General features: G+C 35.3%; 1 protein-coding gene across 2 annotated transcripts; it reads right to left on the reverse strand.

The window, feature by feature from the left end:
* Positions 1-1,598: 1,598 nt before the first annotated feature.
* LOC123552689 (slit homolog 1 protein-like) lies at positions 1,599-8,797 on the reverse strand. 2 transcript variants are annotated; one of them, XM_053542386.1, is made up of 4 exons: positions 8,677-8,797; positions 7,550-8,327; positions 5,961-6,176; positions 1,599-4,261 (listed from the first exon to the last, which is right to left on the reverse strand). In XM_053542386.1, the coding sequence occupies exons 2-4, from the start codon at positions 8,321-8,323 to the stop codon at positions 3,821-3,823; spliced, it is 1,431 nt and encodes a 476-aa protein (XP_053398361.1). In that variant the 5' UTR covers positions 8,324-8,327; positions 8,677-8,797; the 3' UTR covers positions 1,599-3,820. The 2 variants fall into 2 exon arrangements, with proteins under 2 accessions (XP_053398361.1, XP_053398360.1); XM_053542385.1 differs by lacking the exon at positions 8,677-8,797 and adding an exon at positions 8,578-8,672.
* Between the last annotated feature and the right edge of the window lie 10,509 nt (positions 8,798-19,306).

Raw genomic sequence — 19,306 nt, forward strand, 5'->3', positions numbered from 1 at the left:
GTAATCCAGAATTTTCAGTAAGATAACAGGATTTCTGAAGCGAGTGAGTAAGTTGAATAATATGGAAAGATAACTAGAAGTCGTCAATTGAAAAGCGGCTGTAAAACATTTCTATAAAAATAATGTATAGTGCTAAAAAATTAATTGTAAACATAATATCGTAATAGATGTAAATAGAATGTTCAGGTTTTACGATGGATGTCCGTCTGTTTTAAAAAGGATAGAATTTTACTCTTTAAAGACTGAACGTCAAAGTATGTGCTGCGTTCACAATCAATTAAAATATGAATGATACTACGATTGTTAGTAAGCTTGACATGATAACTTTAGCCTATTCGGCATCGAGATGCAAATCTGTTCCCGTGGTGCATCATTCGCCTAAAGTAAGTTTCTTATCATGAAGTTTATTGAACGAAGCTTTTATTCCATGACGATTTCCCCTATGAGATAATATTTGGTATTTAAATTTGTTTCTAAAAATGATTTTATGAGCAGGATCAGATATATTTGCAGCTTCCCTCAAATCCTATTTCAATGAGAGCACTTTTATCAGCGTGTGTGAAGAGAGAAACTTTCAACTTGCGATTTTCTAAATGTACAAAGAGCAATAAGAATATTTTGTATTGTACCTTCGTATTTTAAAACAACTTTATTTAAATAACCATCATTAAAAGACAACTTTTACGACACATATCCCTACCTTAAAGGTCACGGTCATACTTAGTCCGCTCTATGAATTTCTCAGGCATATATGGAAATTCCATTTATTTGGCATGAACATTCAACATAACAAGAGAACATCGTTTAATCATATCTATAAGGGCAAAATCTTTCCCTATCATTGTCTGCAATACAAAGATAAAAAAGTTGAAAACCACAGGTCGCCCAACACGACGTTAACGAAAATGTTGCAGGCTCGGTTTGATTGAGCCTGTTCGTGGACGATAGTGGAAATGCATGCCCTCTAGCCCCAGGTTGAGCAGAACTCAACATTTACATATGTTATAAGTACTAGAATATAATTTAGAGACATCCGCAGATGTATTCGGCGGTGCACATGGAACCTTCAATGATGCACAGTGTTGAATTCCATGAAAAGCGGCGTATGGTCCCCAGATAGAATAATGGCTTTGCCCTAAACGATACTGGGTCTTACCGTCGCACGTTTCGTAATACCGTCATAGGAAAATGTCAAGTATTTTATCGTACATTCTCCCGTCCACGAACAGGCTCAGTTAAACCGAGCCTGAGACTTTTTCATTTTTCTCGTGTTAGGCTACCTGTGGGTATCCACTGCTTCTGTTGTGCTCGTAGTCAAAGTAGCGTTTGTACTCACTGGTCTGCTTGTCTCTGCCTTTCGACTTTAGACAAAACAAGAATTGATTTCATAATTATTTAGAACGAAAGGACTTTTCAAATAGATCAATGTCTTTGTTTGTTGAACAAAGCCCTACAAAATAGCCCATGGCTGTGTAAAATAGCTATCTAACAGTGGAAGAGTAACACACACATGAGTCAATGGATGAAGCATCATGGATGGAAAATATTTTCAGTTTTTGTAGAAACACGTACTTATCGGAAGCTTGTCATTCGTAAAAGTGTACTCCATATAATACTTATTGATAAAAATTAACTTATATGAAAATCTTAGCCAAGGATATACATATGTTTTTGGTGTTTATTATTACAATAGATTTTATATTTACTTTAATATATGGCCCTCAATGTCCGTGATCAACATATAGAATGAGTATATGAATCAGCTCCGTATGCTTTCGGAAGAATGCCATTCTTTTTACAAACACACCAAGAGAGTCATTCTGTCAATAAATCTTGCTTTTTAATGTCACGCTGACACATGATAGGTGGTACGGCAGGCAACCTGCCAGCTTTTGACGGTGAAAGAAGACTCCAGGTGCCCCTTCGGATATTATTTTGTTTATAAATCAACAACGTCACTCCAATCCAACTCATGAGAATAAAGTTCGTTGGTTATATGCAAATGAATTGCTATAAATTGTAATTGGCGCCCATATTGTTTGAAATACCAGAGGTCAGTGAGTCGCATAATTACGCACACTTCATTAGGATACTTGCTTTAAACTGAGCCCGCCCGCTTAGCTAAATAAGGGGAGCGCAGATCTACGGATCGTGGAGTCGTGAGTTCAAGCCCTCGGCGAGGCGTATGTTCTTCCTGACGTTTTGATAAAAGAAAATGTGTCTGAAATCATTTGTCCTTCACCTCTGATTCGTGTGGGAAAGTTGGCAGTTACTTGCGGAGAATTCGAATAGGTGTGTACTGGTACAAAATTCAGGAACACTGGTTAGGTTAACTGCCCGCCGTTACATGCAGAAATACTGTTGAAAAACGGCGTTAAACCCAAAACAAACAAACTACGCGAAGCAGGTTCATTAACATCAAACCAATTTTAGGTGTACGGCGCCAAGAAAAGAGATTTACTTACATTGAGTAATCTACTGTCTGACTGATCAATGATTAGCATGAAGGTATACCATGCCAAACACCATTTACTATCAAACATATTTTAATTGAACATAAAGCGTAGTTAGATCTTTAGAGTTGTTTGAAACAGTTACTGTGTCTGTGGTGCTCTGTGCTTCGAGAAATCTACCCTTACCTGTTATCTTTTGTGCAACAATATTTTAGTCTTTCTTAAAACAAGAATCTATTATCACTTTTATCAAGTCTGAACATATAATACTCTTATCTAAATATTACGATAGTGCTATATTAAAAACTAATGCTTTAACACTATATATTAATGTTTTCAGTGTTGTTATATTTTCTGGTACTTTGTGATCATGGAGATTTATCAATTTGTCTGAGTGGTGTTGCACTTTCCATTACCTTTCATGAATGGAAACCGAGTCTTTTATTTTTTGGCTTGGTTGCATTCTATGCTTCAAAGGGATCTTTTTATGGATTATATTTACTATCACAACAACCATCTTTCAAGGCCGTTCCGTGGTTGTAAAAAGTGTCCCCGTTTTGGATTCAGTGTTGTTATATTTTCTGGTTCTTTTGGACCAGGTGAACATTGAATATTGCTAAAGTCAAACCTGTGTTAAAGACCACCTCTGAACAGAGACCACCTGGTTCTAAAGACCACATCTTTTATTTCCCATTTTAACATTTACAGTGTATTTTAACCTTTGAGTAAAGACCACCTCCCAATAAAGACCATATTTTGGCTCTCTCATGGGTGGTCTTTATAGACAGGTTTGACTGTATATTCTAATTCAGTGAATGGTGTTGCAATCTCATGAATGGACTCAATCAAAAGAGTGCTTTTATTTTGCCTGTCTGCATTCTACGATTACAAATGATCCTTTAATTTATAGATTATATGTATATAAAAGATATTGTTATGAAGATGGTTTTGAATTTGGCTTCCTCATGATGGATATATGACGAGTACACGACTAGCACACGCACATTTACGCACATACGCATGTACGCTCGCACCACTCACGCGCACGCACTAGCTTGCTCTGACATTCACACACATTCACAAACACAGCAAAACATACGTCTTATCGCTTATGTTTAAAACAATTGCAATATACTAATCCTATCATGACGATGTTAGATGTTTGTCCGTACATATATTATTCATACTTAAAAACCCGCATAAGATACTAAATTATAGGTGTAGTTTGAAATATTTTTGAAATTGTTTTAGTTGAAGAAGAAAAAAACTTATACATAAACTTAAGAATGACAGTAATACGCCGAAATATGTTAGATCTGACTTATTGTAGCATATATCTATGTTCAATTATTGTTGAAATTTATATACTAGCAAACAAAGTCACTTGGTTTGAGTTCTTTGAAATACTTTCCAGAAAGCTTCATTGGCGTTGCGCATCCAATAGCCTCAGGGTATTCAATGGTGTAAGATGCGTTGTCAACAGCTTCCCTTAGCCACCTCAAATGGCAATCACATTGCCAAGGGTTCGCTGCTAAATACACAGATGTCCCTGCTGGTAGGTACCTGAACACTTCCGATACAAGACGTTGGAGACGATTACCAATGATTCGTAGATTACGAATCGATTTTAGTGGCTCAAATGCGCCTGGCTCGATATTTTCGATTAGGTTACTCGATATATCCAGTTCAGAAAGCGTGTTTAATCCAGTGAAAGTGTTATTTGTTATATTTGATAGTTTGTTGCTACTCAAGTTGATAGTCACCAGTTTTCCCATACTTTGAAATGTCAAGTCCTCAAGTGTTGATATCTAAAATGAGTAACCGATACAATGTATTATGCATGTGTATGCGACAACAAGAGCTGTCACTAATGGTGACAAATGCCCCCTGCAGCACCTTGACCTTTGACCTGGTGACCCCAAAGTCAGTAGGAGTTGTGTACTCAATAAGTAATATCAGCATGTGAAGTTTAAAGGTCCTGGGTGCAGTGGTTCGCGAGTAAACTGCCTTCATGCAAAAAGTTAACATTGGCCCTTGTGACCTTTACCTTTGACCTGGTGACCCCAAAGTCAGTAGGGTTGGTGTACTCATAAAGTTTTATCAGCAAGTGAAGTTTGAAGGTCCTGGGTGAAGTGGTTCGCGAGTAAAGTGCCTTCATGCAAAAATTAATGTTGGCCCCTGTGACCTTGACCTTTGACCTGGTGATCCCAAAGTCAGTAGGGGTGGTGTACTCAATAAGTACTATCAGCATTTGAAGTTTGAAGGTCCTGGGTGAAGTGGTTCGAGAGTAAAGTGCCTTCATGCAAAAAGTTAACATTGGCCCCTGTGACCTTGACCTTTGACCTGGTGACCCCAATGTCAGTAGGGGTGGTGTACTCAATAAGTATTATCAGCATGTGAAGTTTGAAGGTCCTGGGTGCAGTGGTTCGCGAGTAAAGTACCTTCATGCAAAACGTTAACGTTAGCCCCTGTGACCTTGACCTTTGACCTGGTGACCCCAAAGTCATTAGAGGTGGTGTACTCAAAAAGTACTATCAGCAAGTGAAGATTGAAGGTTCAAGATGCAGTGGTTCATGAGTAAAGTACCTTCATGCAAAAAGTTAACGTTGGCCCCTGTGACCTTGACCTTTGATCTGGTGATCCCAAAGTCAGTAAAGGTGGTGTACTCAATAAGTACTATCAGCATATGAAGTTAGAAGATTCTTGGTGCAGTGGTTCCTGAGTAAAGTGCCTTCATGTAAAAAGTTAACATTGGCCCCTGTGACCTTGACCTTTGACCTGGTGATCCCAAAGTCAGTAGAGGTGGTATACTCGATAAGTACTATCAGCATGTGAAGTTTGAAGGTCCTGGGTGCAGTGGTTCGCGAGTAAAGTGCCTTCATGCAAAAAGTTAACGTTGTGACGAACGAACGAACAAACTAACGAACTAACGAACGAACGAACGAACGGACGGACAGTTGAAAACTAATATGCCTCCCTTCGGGGGCATAAAAACATATAACATGAACATGTGAATGTACGTATACTAATGTGCAGTAGAACACTGTTAAACAAAAGATAAGCAAAAATTAAGACTTGTTTTCATGCAGCCGTTTATAAATCTGGGTATTTAAATCTGATTACGGAAGCTATTACCGCCTTATGAATGTATTAACGTACGACAGTTTATTCACTTAACGCAAATTTGAACTACAGTAAGTTATTAGTATTCTTTGCCATGTGAAAAGATACATTAAACTTACCTTATCTGGCGCCGACAGTATCTTTAACGATACCACATGTAAATCTATGTGTATTTATGGTTATTTTTCATTAGTACGTATGCATTTTTGTGGATTCATATTAACTATCCTTTGCCCCCATAACGCGATCCAAAGAACCAATACTTTCACATGACAAGGTATAAGCGCGCTTATTCAAACTACTAAAATTTACACATTTGAACATATTTTCATATGTATATGATAACTCGTGCTTTGTGCATGTGTATGGGCTTTAGTTGCTTACCTGGTTTTCGTCTAGGTTGAATTCTAGAAGTGATATGAGTGGATGGAATGCTTCTTTCTCCACAATACTTATGTTGTTTTGAGACATATATAATGTCGTTAACCCTGTGAAACCCACAAACGAGTATTTAGAAAGCCTTTCAATTTCGTTTTGATTGAAATAAACGGAACTCACTTTAGCCAAACCATCAAATGCAAAATCTTGAATTGTTCTCATCTGAAATAAAATAAAAACACAACATTTTAATATTTTTATACATTTGAACTTTCCACTGTAATAAATTGCTGGACTAGAGGTAGGTTTTCATTTCATGAAAAACTTACTGGCTCACTTAACACGCAACCATTGTAAAATGACACAAGTAAAGGCTCATAACTCCACTGAAAATCACTGAACCATAGCGTCCAAACGACATGCACAACTAGGCTTTGCATTGATCACTCCTGTAAAGCCTAGTTGAATTCCAGCTATTTATAGAAATTGTTTCTGATTGATCCAAATTAGAACATAGTATTTTATAACGATTACTTGCCTTAACAAATAGTTGGTTCCCTTTAACTATTGTATATATGCGTGATGCTGGGGTCAAGCTAACACTTTAATTAACCCAAATCGTCCATAAATGGCCCAAATCCTATTATTTACAGCAATTCAACTATATTTATAGCAATGATACAATGAAAAAGAAGTCAAGCATTACCTGTGCTTACTTATTACGTCTATACAAGTTATTCTGACATGAACTTTAGACTTATGGTATACGTCAAGTAGTGTAAACACTAAATAAAGAAATCAAACGTCAACTCCGCTAAAAATCAATTAACTGGAACATTCGGACAATATGAACAATAAGACTTGACACTGATCACTCCAGTACGGTTTGGTCGAAATCCGCCCAATAATATATAATCTAATAATTTTAGGTAATTTACAGAAGTGGCCAAAACATCATATTAACGAATCAAAAATCATAATTCCACTGAAATTAACCGAACTGGAACATGCTGACAATAGGGTTTGGCAATGATCACTTTTTTGAAGTGTGGTGTAACTGCTCATGATTGTGTTGGAGCAGTAGCGCGGACAATATAAAATACGACAAATCAAGGGCCTATACTCACTGAAAAATCATTGAACCGGAACAGGTCGAGAATATGCACAATGAGGCTTGGCACTGATCACTCTTGTGAGTTATGGTGGAAATCCGCCTAATAATATAAGAGAAGTAACCAAAACATCATAATATATAACTATTAAAGGGATATAACTCCACTGAAAATCACTTAACTGGAACATGTCGACGACATGCACAACTAGGTTTGACAAATTGAATGATCTTTTTTTTCTAAAGCTTAATGTAAATCCAACTTGTCCTGTCGAAAGAGTTTCTTGGACATACTTTGTGACATACATACAGACAGACAGACTTAAAGACAGAAGGACAACACTAAATCCCTCCCACTTTATATATAATTTATATAAAATGGGTGACAAATTTATATTAAAAAAATGTCTCCATTAACCATTTGTATTCGACAATGATAGATATATGATAATGACTGAAAAGTAGTTCATCAATTATTACCAACCTTATTTTGTTGGAAAGATAGTGACGTCAGTTTTGGTGTAGATTTAAAAGCCTGGGACTGCAAAGTGACGATTGCATTACTGGAGTAATCAACTGCCGTCAGTGAGCTCGGTAAGTTGGAAATCACGTGCGTCAACTTATTTGAAGAAAGTGATATAGTTTCGAGGGCCTGGCTTTTCCGGAACAGGTCCGGGGCAAAACTTTCATCTACTAAGTTGTTTTCCTTTAGTTCTAGGTAGGACAGATGTGGAATATCGTCGAATACTCCTGATTTTATCTGTGATAACTGACAAGACCATATAGTTAATCTATCCAAATTCGGGTATCTATGAAAACTTCCATTTTCAAGTGTTCCAAGAGTGATGTTAACTAGGCTCATTTGTGAAATATAGCTTGGTAACAGCTGTGGAACAAAGGATAGTGGACTGTTAACTACGTCAATTTGAAATAGATTTGGGAGATCTAGACTTGTAAGATTATAGTTTCCTTCGTCTTTGATAACTTCCATAAATGTGAAGATTTTTAAGCTGGAAATCTTCGCTAGAGGCTCTACCGGGATGTTAGACAGGTTACAAGCACTAAGATCGAGTATGTCAGTATCTTCAGGTATGTCGGTAGGGACAGAGGTCAACCCGCTACAATCGACTTCATTTAATCCGAAGACGGTACCGCATTCACAAAAAGCAGGGCATGGTGCGTCGTTGTCCCTAGCTTGTACTGCTTTTAAACTAACCAGACAGAATGCAAACCACAAACAGAACTTTGTTGCAATCATCGTTCTAAAAATAATAGAAAATACACTGGCTTTCTTTTCTTCACAAAGTGCAATATTGTGTTAACGTTGCTTTAAAATGGTCTCTCTGAGTTTAGGAATTTGCTCGATTATTGTGTAGCAAAGGATAGGTAATTGTAAAGCTTCAAATTAGATTGCCACTGCAACTTCAACACAAAGCTGTTTCATCAATGTAACCACGGAATATCTCATATCTATATTTTTAAATTTTAAATAACAAGAGAAATGGTACTTACATAGTTTAGTTTATGAGCTTACGTTTCCGGAAACAAATATTTTAGTAAGTTTTAACCTCTACCCCTCCTTTCAAATATGGTTTTATACAAAACACTTACCTCTAAAATTTCCACTGTACACATCAACTTTTTATATCTAATAAAACGATTCACATGCCACTGACTCCTCGTATAAAGTTAGTTTGATATATTTCTTTTGGTATTTTAATCTGCGCTAAACAAACAACTACATTAACGTCTGAAGAATTAGTTATAAGTTATACTAATTTAACAAACATTCGTTTGTATTATACTTACTGGTTTTCTTGCATTTTCATCAGGGTAAACTTTCTTTGCTCTTCATAGTGCACTGCATAAACAAATTGCTCTGTATTACTTCAGTCAAAAAGAAATTATATTGATTATAAAGTCCCTTTGTTCCATTACAGTAAGTAAAACGATGCATTACCTAGAGTTATGCGGCACGAGAAAAAAAAGAAAGAATGCTGCGATTTACATGACATTGCCGGTGTTCCTTTGTCCAAAAAAAACCCAAAACAAACAGAAGTACATGTATCCCTTTGTCGTCGAATGGTTTTGGAAACGATGTAATTAAACAAACAAAAAAAAATGGTTACCAACTTAAAGATTACTATTTTTTACGATGCCGCAGAAGTAAATTACCACCAAACATTATGATAATAGATTACAAAAAAATGAATATTTTTATATATTATGCTAAAATGCAAACATTTATTGCCATACATATATGTTTAATTCACAGTAGTTTTCAATACCGCACTAACCCATCTGAATTACTCACGCTTCTGCGATTTAAACTTTTATTTACACAGTCCTGTAACTTGGGAACACTGTTTGTACAGAGTAAGGATTTTCGAGCAATTAACAGATTTAAGCTTACCACTGCTGTTTTCGACGACTGTGACTAAAACAGACCTGGAGCGCCTGTGATATATGACAGACTCCGGTATATACCGGATTCAAGCGATTGGAATGACGAGTATCTTTAATGTATATATTTTGTAAATATGGTAATCCTAACTTTAACCTTAAGTCAGTATATTATACATATTATACAATAAATGCGTGCGGACATGCAATAATTTGCGTATTTTTGCGTTCCGATGATAATGATTTTGTGACATGCGCAGAACGACAGCTCCAGGTATGTAGTGTGCAACATCGGTTTTCGCCACTGTCCGTTTCATTGCTGTGCCGTATTGTGTCCATGAATGTGTTCGTTTTGTCCATGTTGTCTATTTTATATACTTTGTCTGTATTTAATGTGTAAAAGTCTATCGTTTACACATACATAAGCTGCTGTGGGGTTTGGTTTGGAAAGCTGCGTTCGGCGAACATGGCTATTCCTAATTGGATCCTTGTCGTTGATTTTAGTATTCTTCTAAGAGATAAAATTATGTTATTACGTATTTCTTATGACTTGAATCAGTGAATTTTCATGTCATAGTAGTTGTTTTCTTTTATATAAATATGTTACGTACAATATGAAACATAACATAACATCATGTAAGGAAATAATGCAGAAAGATGCTTTTAGAAAAACAACACAACACGATATTAAAATTATTTTTGTGAAAGTAGAATGTTGCATTAAAAGCTTTTCTCTGAAGTAAATATTTAACCTTAAAACATATTTTTGGTGTACAGCTACTAGCAGTCAACCAGGCTGTCAATTTACGTGACATGGAAATATTTACTGATGCCAGTAGAAAATAGCATCGAATTCTTATATTTACATGTTTACAGTAGCTTGCTACAAAAAGTGGTGGTTTTCTTTCCACGAGTACCAGAGAATTAAAACATTAAAATATATGTCAGGATATTGATGTAGTTTATAATAGAACAGCAAAAATGACCCGACCACTTTGCCTTCCGATTAAAATTCAATTCCTTGCTTTTATTCGAAATATTGTTAAATCCAGCGAAAAATCATATAGTCTTTGATCTTTATCGTTAGAAAAGTTAGTGTTAGCTTTAATGTTCTGTTCTTTATGAAATTAAGGCGTCCAATTTTGAAGAATTTTTTAGATCACGCCATTTTTTCCATATTTTTTGTAAAAAGACGTCAGACTGCGCGTGCACTCAAAGAAAAAGGGTCATCCTTGAAATTGCTACCTTGTTTATGCGAAAATAAACACTTTTTCCTATACAATATATATAGAGAATATAAATATTTACGTATAAAGAAAGCAAGCACACACTACCTTCTGGCATTAACCGCTCCATTTGTTTTGTTTTAACTCACATCGACAATTTGTAGTTCATAAAGCGATTGTGCATATCTAGTTGCACAGGAAGATCGCAGATGCCCTTCAGAGTATTCTTTTTTCAGGTACAGCCAGGAAACTGGTTAGAAACACCGACTGCAGGTCAGCATGTTTGCTTCTTTCAAAACATGACGATGCGAGCTGGGGTCAGAGGCACAACGTTGATGGGAAATTGGTTAACAGTCAGATCAGCGACATGGAGACGAAGGATCACCTAACTGATTTAATGTAACAGCTGATACGAATAATAATGATATTATTTGGTAAATAATTACGTTCTATTAGTTACAAGAAGCCAATATTTATCCTGTATACTTTGCTGTACGTTGCAGATAGCTAAGATTGTCTTTAAATGGCAAGGAATGCCTGAAATAAGTTAATTTGATATGAAAGTCATCATCAATGAATTCATAGATATTGAAAAAGATATAGCAGTTTGAAATTGAAGAAAATGGCTGATCATGGAGGCAGCCATTTAAGGGGGAATGGTACTTTGTCAAAATTTAAGATTTGCTGATTGTCTTATATACCAAAATAAACTTGAAGATATTTCCAATTGATATCATCATCTTTTAGAGCAATAAACATGCGTATGACGTTACCATGACGTCGCAAACATGACCCGTTTTCGCGCTTTTTACGTCCGTTAATGGTAGCACTAAAATAGTATAAAACTCGATACTACAAGCGTATTGTTGGCGTCAATGCATTAGATTATATATCAAACGACAGAATAAAGCAATTTCTTAGTGATCATTAACATGAACAGGTATTTTCTATCTGAATTTTCGAAGGAGGTTCGAAAACAGACATTTGGTTGTTTAAGAAAATTCAGGAAGAAAATCGATTCTGATCCATTTTGCAAAAAATTGGCCCGTGGAATTTTTGCCAAATTTTGTATGTGAAAATTCATTATGTTGTTAATATCTATGCCAAAATAGAAAAAAAAGTTCACCGAAGCGTTTTTTGTAGTAAAACCGTTTGAACTTGACTACTGCAGCGTCGTTAAAAGACATGTAATCGTTATATAACGTTGCATGTGTTTATTTTAAATGGCTTGTCATAATTCTACCTGGAAACCTATAAACAAGCAGTTATGAGACATGAATTAAATATTTCAATCTAATCGTAAAAATATTACACATTTCATAACATGCAGTATTCCAAAATATTTTCATTGAAAAGTGCGTATCTTTTAAATTACTAGAAGTTCTTGATGTTCATTTCAATAGCCACTTCATGCACCTTTTTCAAACTCAGCTGCTCTCTAAAATAAGTCGCGATAAATACGGACAGTTCAGAAGGCTAAAAAAGTTAAGTTTTGGAAGAAAGGAGTGTCGGGAGTGATAATAAAACGGAGAAAAGCAAAATAGAAGAATCGTCGATTATGCATATTTTGGTAATGTATTTGACAATGGTTGCAAAATATGCGGAAAAAGACTTTACTGAAGCCCGCCCGCTTAGCTCAATAGGTAAGAGCGTTGGTCTACGGATCTCGGGGTCGCTGGTTCGATCCTCGGACGGGGCGTATGTTCTCCGTGGCTATTTGATGAACGACACTGTGTCTGATATCATTAGTCCTCCACCTCTGATTCATGTGGGGAAGTTGGCAGTTACTTGCGGAGAACAGGTTTGTACTGGTACAGAATCCAGGGAAACTGGTTAGGTTAACAGCCCGCCGTTATATGACTGAAAAACTGTTGAGAAAATGGCGTTAAACTCAAAACAAAGACTTAACTGGAAAAAACCTATTTCCCGAAACTAAGTATGGTCTATATAGTGTACTACATTTTAAAATGTAAAATCTAAAATGCTACGGCATTTTACGGAACCCCTATTTAATAAACGTTGCAGCTGCATTAGGTAAGCATGGGGTAATTAAAATACAAACATTTCCGCACAGTTCTATCCGAATGTGAATTTCGTTTAAATTGTATTAATGATACAATTAAAGGCAGATTTATAGAAACGGTAATAAGACTGTTAAAAAAGTTGATTAATTTTCTGAATCAAGTTTTTACGCTCGTTTCAACAGTATGTCGGGTAGTTTCCTTAAACATTGTTCCTGGGAACGACCAGTACTAAACCCCTAACCTCCGACACAAACTACAAAGTGTTCTCACATAAAGAGCCATGTTCGGTAGCGGGGCTCGAACTTACAGTCCTCCATCAGTGAGATATCTCAGTGAATCAGACCACGTAGGCAGTCCTAAAAGTTTACAGTTTATATATATATACGTTATTTTTCTTTTGCAAGCAGTACAACGGAATTTTAAAATTCGAATGTTACGTATGAATTTTAAGATTCCGCCGTGTACTGTTTGCAAAGATTACACGTCAAAACATTTACATAAATGGATACCGTTCTACCTGTTTTAACATATGTTATTTGAGCTGCGCCATGAAAAAACCAACATAGTGGCTTTGCGACTAGCTTTGGTCCAGACCAGCTTGCGCAGTCTTGTCAGGATCTATGTTGTTCGCTTTTAAAGCCTATTGCAATTTAGGAAACCGTTAGCGAACAGCATGGATCCTGACCAGACTGCAAAGCCATCGTATGTTGGTTTTCACAAGGCGCGGCTCATTTCATTTAAATATTTCTGTTATTTGTTATTTGTTGCACAGGACGGGGAAAAAAGCCTGAATAGAAACGACTAAATTATGAATTTTAAACATGCCATCACGGACATGCCCCTTCCGTTTACATGACGACATAACGATATAGAATGATGAATGTTCGTCCATATGCCGTCGCGGCTTGTTTCACAATATTGTCTTTCCTAAAATTCAATAAAAAATATATTTAAAGTTTGCAATGTTGGTCCAAATAGAAACTAGCAGTATAGACTAGAGAACGATCACTCAAAAAGATGCTAAATCCGTTCCCGATCCTGGATTATGTACTGAGCTTTTATTTTACACGTATTTTAGAAAGAATAAGTTTGAATAGAATGGCTGTATATTAGGTCTTAATAAATTAAGAATGCTTATATTTTTAATAAAAAAACAGCCAATGAGCGGCAGTAAGCTTGTCTACCTGCCTGACATAACTGAAATACTGAAAGGGCCGTAAAACAGGATTCTATCAATCAAAACAAACAATAATATGAATTCATTTGGAATTTCCATATAAGCCGACAATCTCGCATGTTATGCGCCCTTTTCCGAGGTCACCGTACCGTGCTACTGATAATTTCCTGACAAGTCAACACGATGCTGGTACAAATCTATACTTTAGGTTGTGTTTCTGTAATAAGAATGTATATAACAGCCGTACTTAATCAGTATCTGTTTGTCTCCCTTGGCTATATTTTTGCATGAAGACAAAAATGGGATAATCTCGTAAATATTAGTACTAAAGAAATATTATCAATAAATCTATCTATAAATATAAATTTGCCATCAAAATATTATGTTTGTTTCAAAGCAACTTATTACATAAAATAAATACACATACAAAAATAATATATATGTAAATTTAACACACCCGTGTGAGTGATAATTATCTATGACTGCTATATAAGTTTAATAATTTTCTAAAAGTTAGGGTGAAAAAGAGCTATATTTTTATTGAGTTTTTTGTCAATTATTTATGTTAATTTCGTTTTGAAAATTATATTATTATTGACCCTTGAGCCATTGGATATGCTATGGTATTCACTGGAAGAGGTCAATATTGTCCTCCTCCGTTGAATATCACATCATATCCGATGGCTTAACTGTCAATAACTGTTTTATTATATGGGTTCAAGTTTATAAATAAGTAACAAATGTTGTTGCAACATATGTAATGTTTGAAAGTAACAATAACTGTGTGAAAACTTATCAAAGTTTACACGAAAACAATTAAATATGGTCAACTTCACAGATGCCAAAAAAATGGAGCAATTCTGTAAAAGCTATGGAGCCCGATATTCGTGCTCAATTGCATAAAGAGGCAAGCAATTCTGGACTGATGTACAAACATATTTTTACTCTACATTTTAATTGTCCTGAATATTTTTTTTTAAAGAACAATTAACAATAGAAAATAATTTCCATTGCAAGCTTGTTTTCCAGTGCAAAGTGAGTTTCAATAAATCTTGAAGAAAAAGGAGAAGCTGAATTAATACAGGCGCTAGAAAGCATAGTTCCACATATGTATGGAGAGCACCATCTTTGCAGCCACTTGTGTAAAAATAAGGCTAATAATGTAAAAATTCACGTGCTTACGTCATGTCTTAAGCGACGTTGTTTATTGCGTCACAATGCTCTAATTCAAACGGTTGAACTAGAAAAACGCTTCGGTGAACTTTTTTCTATTTTGGCACAGCCATTAACAACATAACGAATTTTTACATACAAAAAATTGGCAAAAATTCCACGGGCCATTTTTTTGCAAAATGGATCACAAGCGATTTTTTCCCTGAATTTTCTTAAACAACCAAATGTCTGTTTTCGAACCTCCTTCGAAAATTCGGATAGAAAATACCTTTTCATGTTAATGATCACTAAGAAATTGCTTTATTCTGTCGTTTGATATATAATCTAATGCATTGACGCCAACAATACGTTTGTAGTATCGAGTTTTATACCAGTTTAGTGCTACCATTAACGGACGTAAAAAGCGCGAAAACGGGTCATGTTTGCGACGTCATGGTAACGTCATACGCATGTTTATCGCTCTAAAAGATGATGATACAAATTTGAAATATCTTCAAGTTTATTTTGGTATATACGACTATTAGCAAATCTTAAATTTTGACAAAGTACCATTCCCCCTTAAGTGTGTTTATGACGTCATTTACACACTGCTGAATTCTTTGTTTTCCAAATAACCTTTTAAATAGATATAAGATTAATTTAACATATTCTTGAGTGTAACATATAAAACATGTAACTTCTCTCATTATCAATGGAAAATGAGGCAAATAATTTACAGAAATAACAATGTACATGTACAGTTCAAATATGTATCTAAAAATAAAATAAATCCGCCATTTTGTTTTTGAGTTGCCAATGAGACAAAAAGGCCACCATTTTAAACAAATCTTGAAAGACTATTAACTTTCTCAGTTTTTTATTCGAATTTTAAAACTTCATTTACTTCTTTTAATGATTTAAGATATCATAGAAGACGGCATTAACGTAAGAACAACATTGCCTTCCCTTTAAATGTACGGGGAAAATATCGTGTATTGCATCTTACTGTCGCACGTCTCATTATACCGGAACATCAAAATGCAGAGCATTTTATCGTACCTTCACACGTCCATGAACAGGCTTAATCAAACTGAGACTGAGACAATTTCGTTTTTGTCGTGCTAGTCTACCTACCCTGGTTTCCTCTTCTTCTGTTGTGCTCGTAGTCAAAGTGGCGTTTGTAATCGCTGGTCTGCTTGTCTCTGACTTTAGACAAAACAAAGAACTGACTTCATAATTATTTAGACCTAAGGGACTTTTCAAATAGATCAATGAAGTATTTTGTTGAACCAAGTCATGACGTTGTGAAATAGGTCTTTAACAGTAGAACAGTGACACCCACATGAGTTGTTTAGTCACTGAAGGCCAAAGACGAAGCATCATGGATGGAACACATTTTCATTTTTAGTAAGATCACATACTTATCTGAAGCCATTGACAATTCATTAGTCATACGTGAATGTATTTTAAATATAATATCCAGATAAAAATTAACTTAAAAATCTAAGCCAAAGATATAAATATATTATCGATGGTTATTATCATTGCAGCATATTAGATATTTACATCATTTTGTCACTGTGAAAGGCCGAAGACCTGACGCTCAATGTCCGTGATCAACCTATAGTAAGAATGAGTATATGAGTTAGCTCCGTATACGTTCGGGAGAATGTAATTTTCTATAAATAAAGTGAGAGAGTCATTCTGTTTATAAATCTTGCAGGCTTTAATTTCACGCCGACACATGACAGGTGGTAATGCAACTTTCAAGCTTTTGATGATGGAGAAACCCCAGGTGCCCCGCCGGACATTCCTGTGTTTATAAACCATCGACGTCACTTCATAAACAGAAACCAATATGGCCGCAACTCATGAGCACATAGATCGTTGCCTATATGCTATATATACAAGTTACTATAAATTGTAATTAAGTCGTCCTATATGGTAGTGCGTGGACTTTGCCTCACAGCGTATTACATTCTTTAGAGTTGTTTGAAACAGATTTGTATTAACAATATTTTATTCATTTAAAAAAATCTGTTACAAAGTCTAAACACGAAATACTTTTACTTAATTTATATATTACGATTAATGTTTTACGAATTTTATTTAAAAAACCCGGATAGTGCTGTATTAACAACTGATATTTTAACACTATAATTTTTATCAGTGTTGTTATATTTTCTGGTGCTTAGCGACCATGGAGAATATTCAACTTTACAACAATAAAATTCCGATAAAGCTGGAGCTAGAGGATCTGAGTGAATTTATACTTTTGATTACCCTTCATGAACAGACCCTATCAAACCGAATCTTCGCTTAATTGCTTTCTATGCTTCAAAAGGATCTTTTTACAGATTATATTTACAATCACAACAGTCATCTTTCAATGCCGTATGGCGGCTGTAAAAAGTGTCCCCGTTTTGGATTCACTGTTGTTATATTTTCTGGACTAGGTGATCATTACATATTCAATTAAAGCAGGTGTTTCTGTCCTGAATGGTGTTGCACTGTCCAATTACTCTCCTGAACAGGCTCAATCAAAAGAGTCTGCTTTTATTTTGTCTGGCAGCATTCTACGCTTACAAATGTTCCTTATATTATATCTATATAAAAGATATAATGAGGACGTTTTCTAATTTAGTGTCTTCTCAAGGATATATGATGAGTACACAACTAGCACATAAACATTTACGCACACACGCATGTGCGCTCGCATGCACTATAGCGCACGCACAAACTAGTGCCGACATTCACACACATACACGAATAAAGCAAAACATACGTCTTATCGCTACTGTTTAAAACAATTCCAATACTAATTCTATAATGTTTATGGCAGGTCTTTGTCTTCTTATTAAAAAAGTGCGTAATTATAAATAATAGGTGTAGTTAGAAATATTTGAAGAAGAAAAATATAATGCATGAATTTAAATAGCATTTAGACGTCGCGATATGTTAGATTTGATTTATTGTAGCATACATTCATGTCAAGTTATTGTTGAAATTCATACACTAGCAAACAAAGTCACTTGGTTTGAGGTCAGTAAAATACTTCCCTGAAAGTTTCATTGGCGTAGCGCATTCAATAGTTTCAGGGTATTCAATGGTGTAATATGCGTTGTCAACAGCCTCCCTTAGCCACCTTAAATGGCAATCACATTGCCAAGGGTTCCCTGCTAAAAACACAGACGCCCCTTTTGAAAGGTACCTCAACACTTCCGATACAAGATGTTGGAGACGATTATCAGTAATTCGCAGATTTTGAACCGAATTTAGTGGCTCAAATGCACCTGGCTCGATATTTTCGATTAGGTTACTCGATATATCCAGGTCAGAAAGCGTGTTTAATCCGTTGAAAGTGTTGTTCGTTATATTTAATAACTTGTTGAAGCTCAAGTCGATGGTCAATTTTCCCATACTTTGGAATGTCAAGTCCTCAAATCTTGAAATCTAAAACAGAAACCGAAACAATGTGTTGTGCATGTGTATACGACAAAAACATCAAGCTGAACATTTAACAAGAATATGTGTATGCACGTATACTAATGTATAGTAGAACGCTGTAAAACAAATGATAAGAAAAACATACCGGCCCAAAAATAAGCTAGTTCTATATAATATATCAAATATTGATATCTGGTAAGCTTTTATAATTTCGGTATCATTTAAAAATTTGTTGTCAACTATAGAAGAAAGTACATGACAAAATATGATATAGATATTTTTACAGCAATCCAGTTATTACAATGCTACATTTATCATTTCGCAGTCAAAACACATGACTGTAGTGATTTGTGCAAATTATCATGGTCATCCTATTTATTAATTCTTGTTCAACAGTCACATCTCGTTCAAATTATTCCCCCCAAAAGCATGGGGTCTCCAGGCATCGAACATACGGGAGAAGATATTACATATTTTCCATAGAAGTAGCGCTAGCAGAGTTCTGCGTAAATTTTTGATAATGTTTCGGATACCTTTGTCGGATTTACTATGATAACTGTAGACAGCTTATATTGTATTTGCAAAAGAAAACTGTTTTAGCACAGAAGATTGTTTTAGAGAGGCGAAAAGTGATTAATTACTTAAAAGTGTCAAATACTAGACTAATATCAGAAACATAAAAAAATGAATAACAAGAAGCATAATGTAATTCGGTTTTGCTTATTACTACTGCCGTCGACTGAGCTATCAATAAAATAGAAAAAGTGGAAACTCCACAGGTCGCTCAACACAACAAAAACGAAAATGTTGCA

This window comes from Mercenaria mercenaria, chromosome 4, assembly GCF_021730395.1.
Source record: "Mercenaria mercenaria strain notata chromosome 4, MADL_Memer_1, whole genome shotgun sequence".
NCBI classification, from domain to species: Eukaryota; Metazoa; Mollusca; class Bivalvia; order Venerida; family Veneridae; genus Mercenaria; species Mercenaria mercenaria.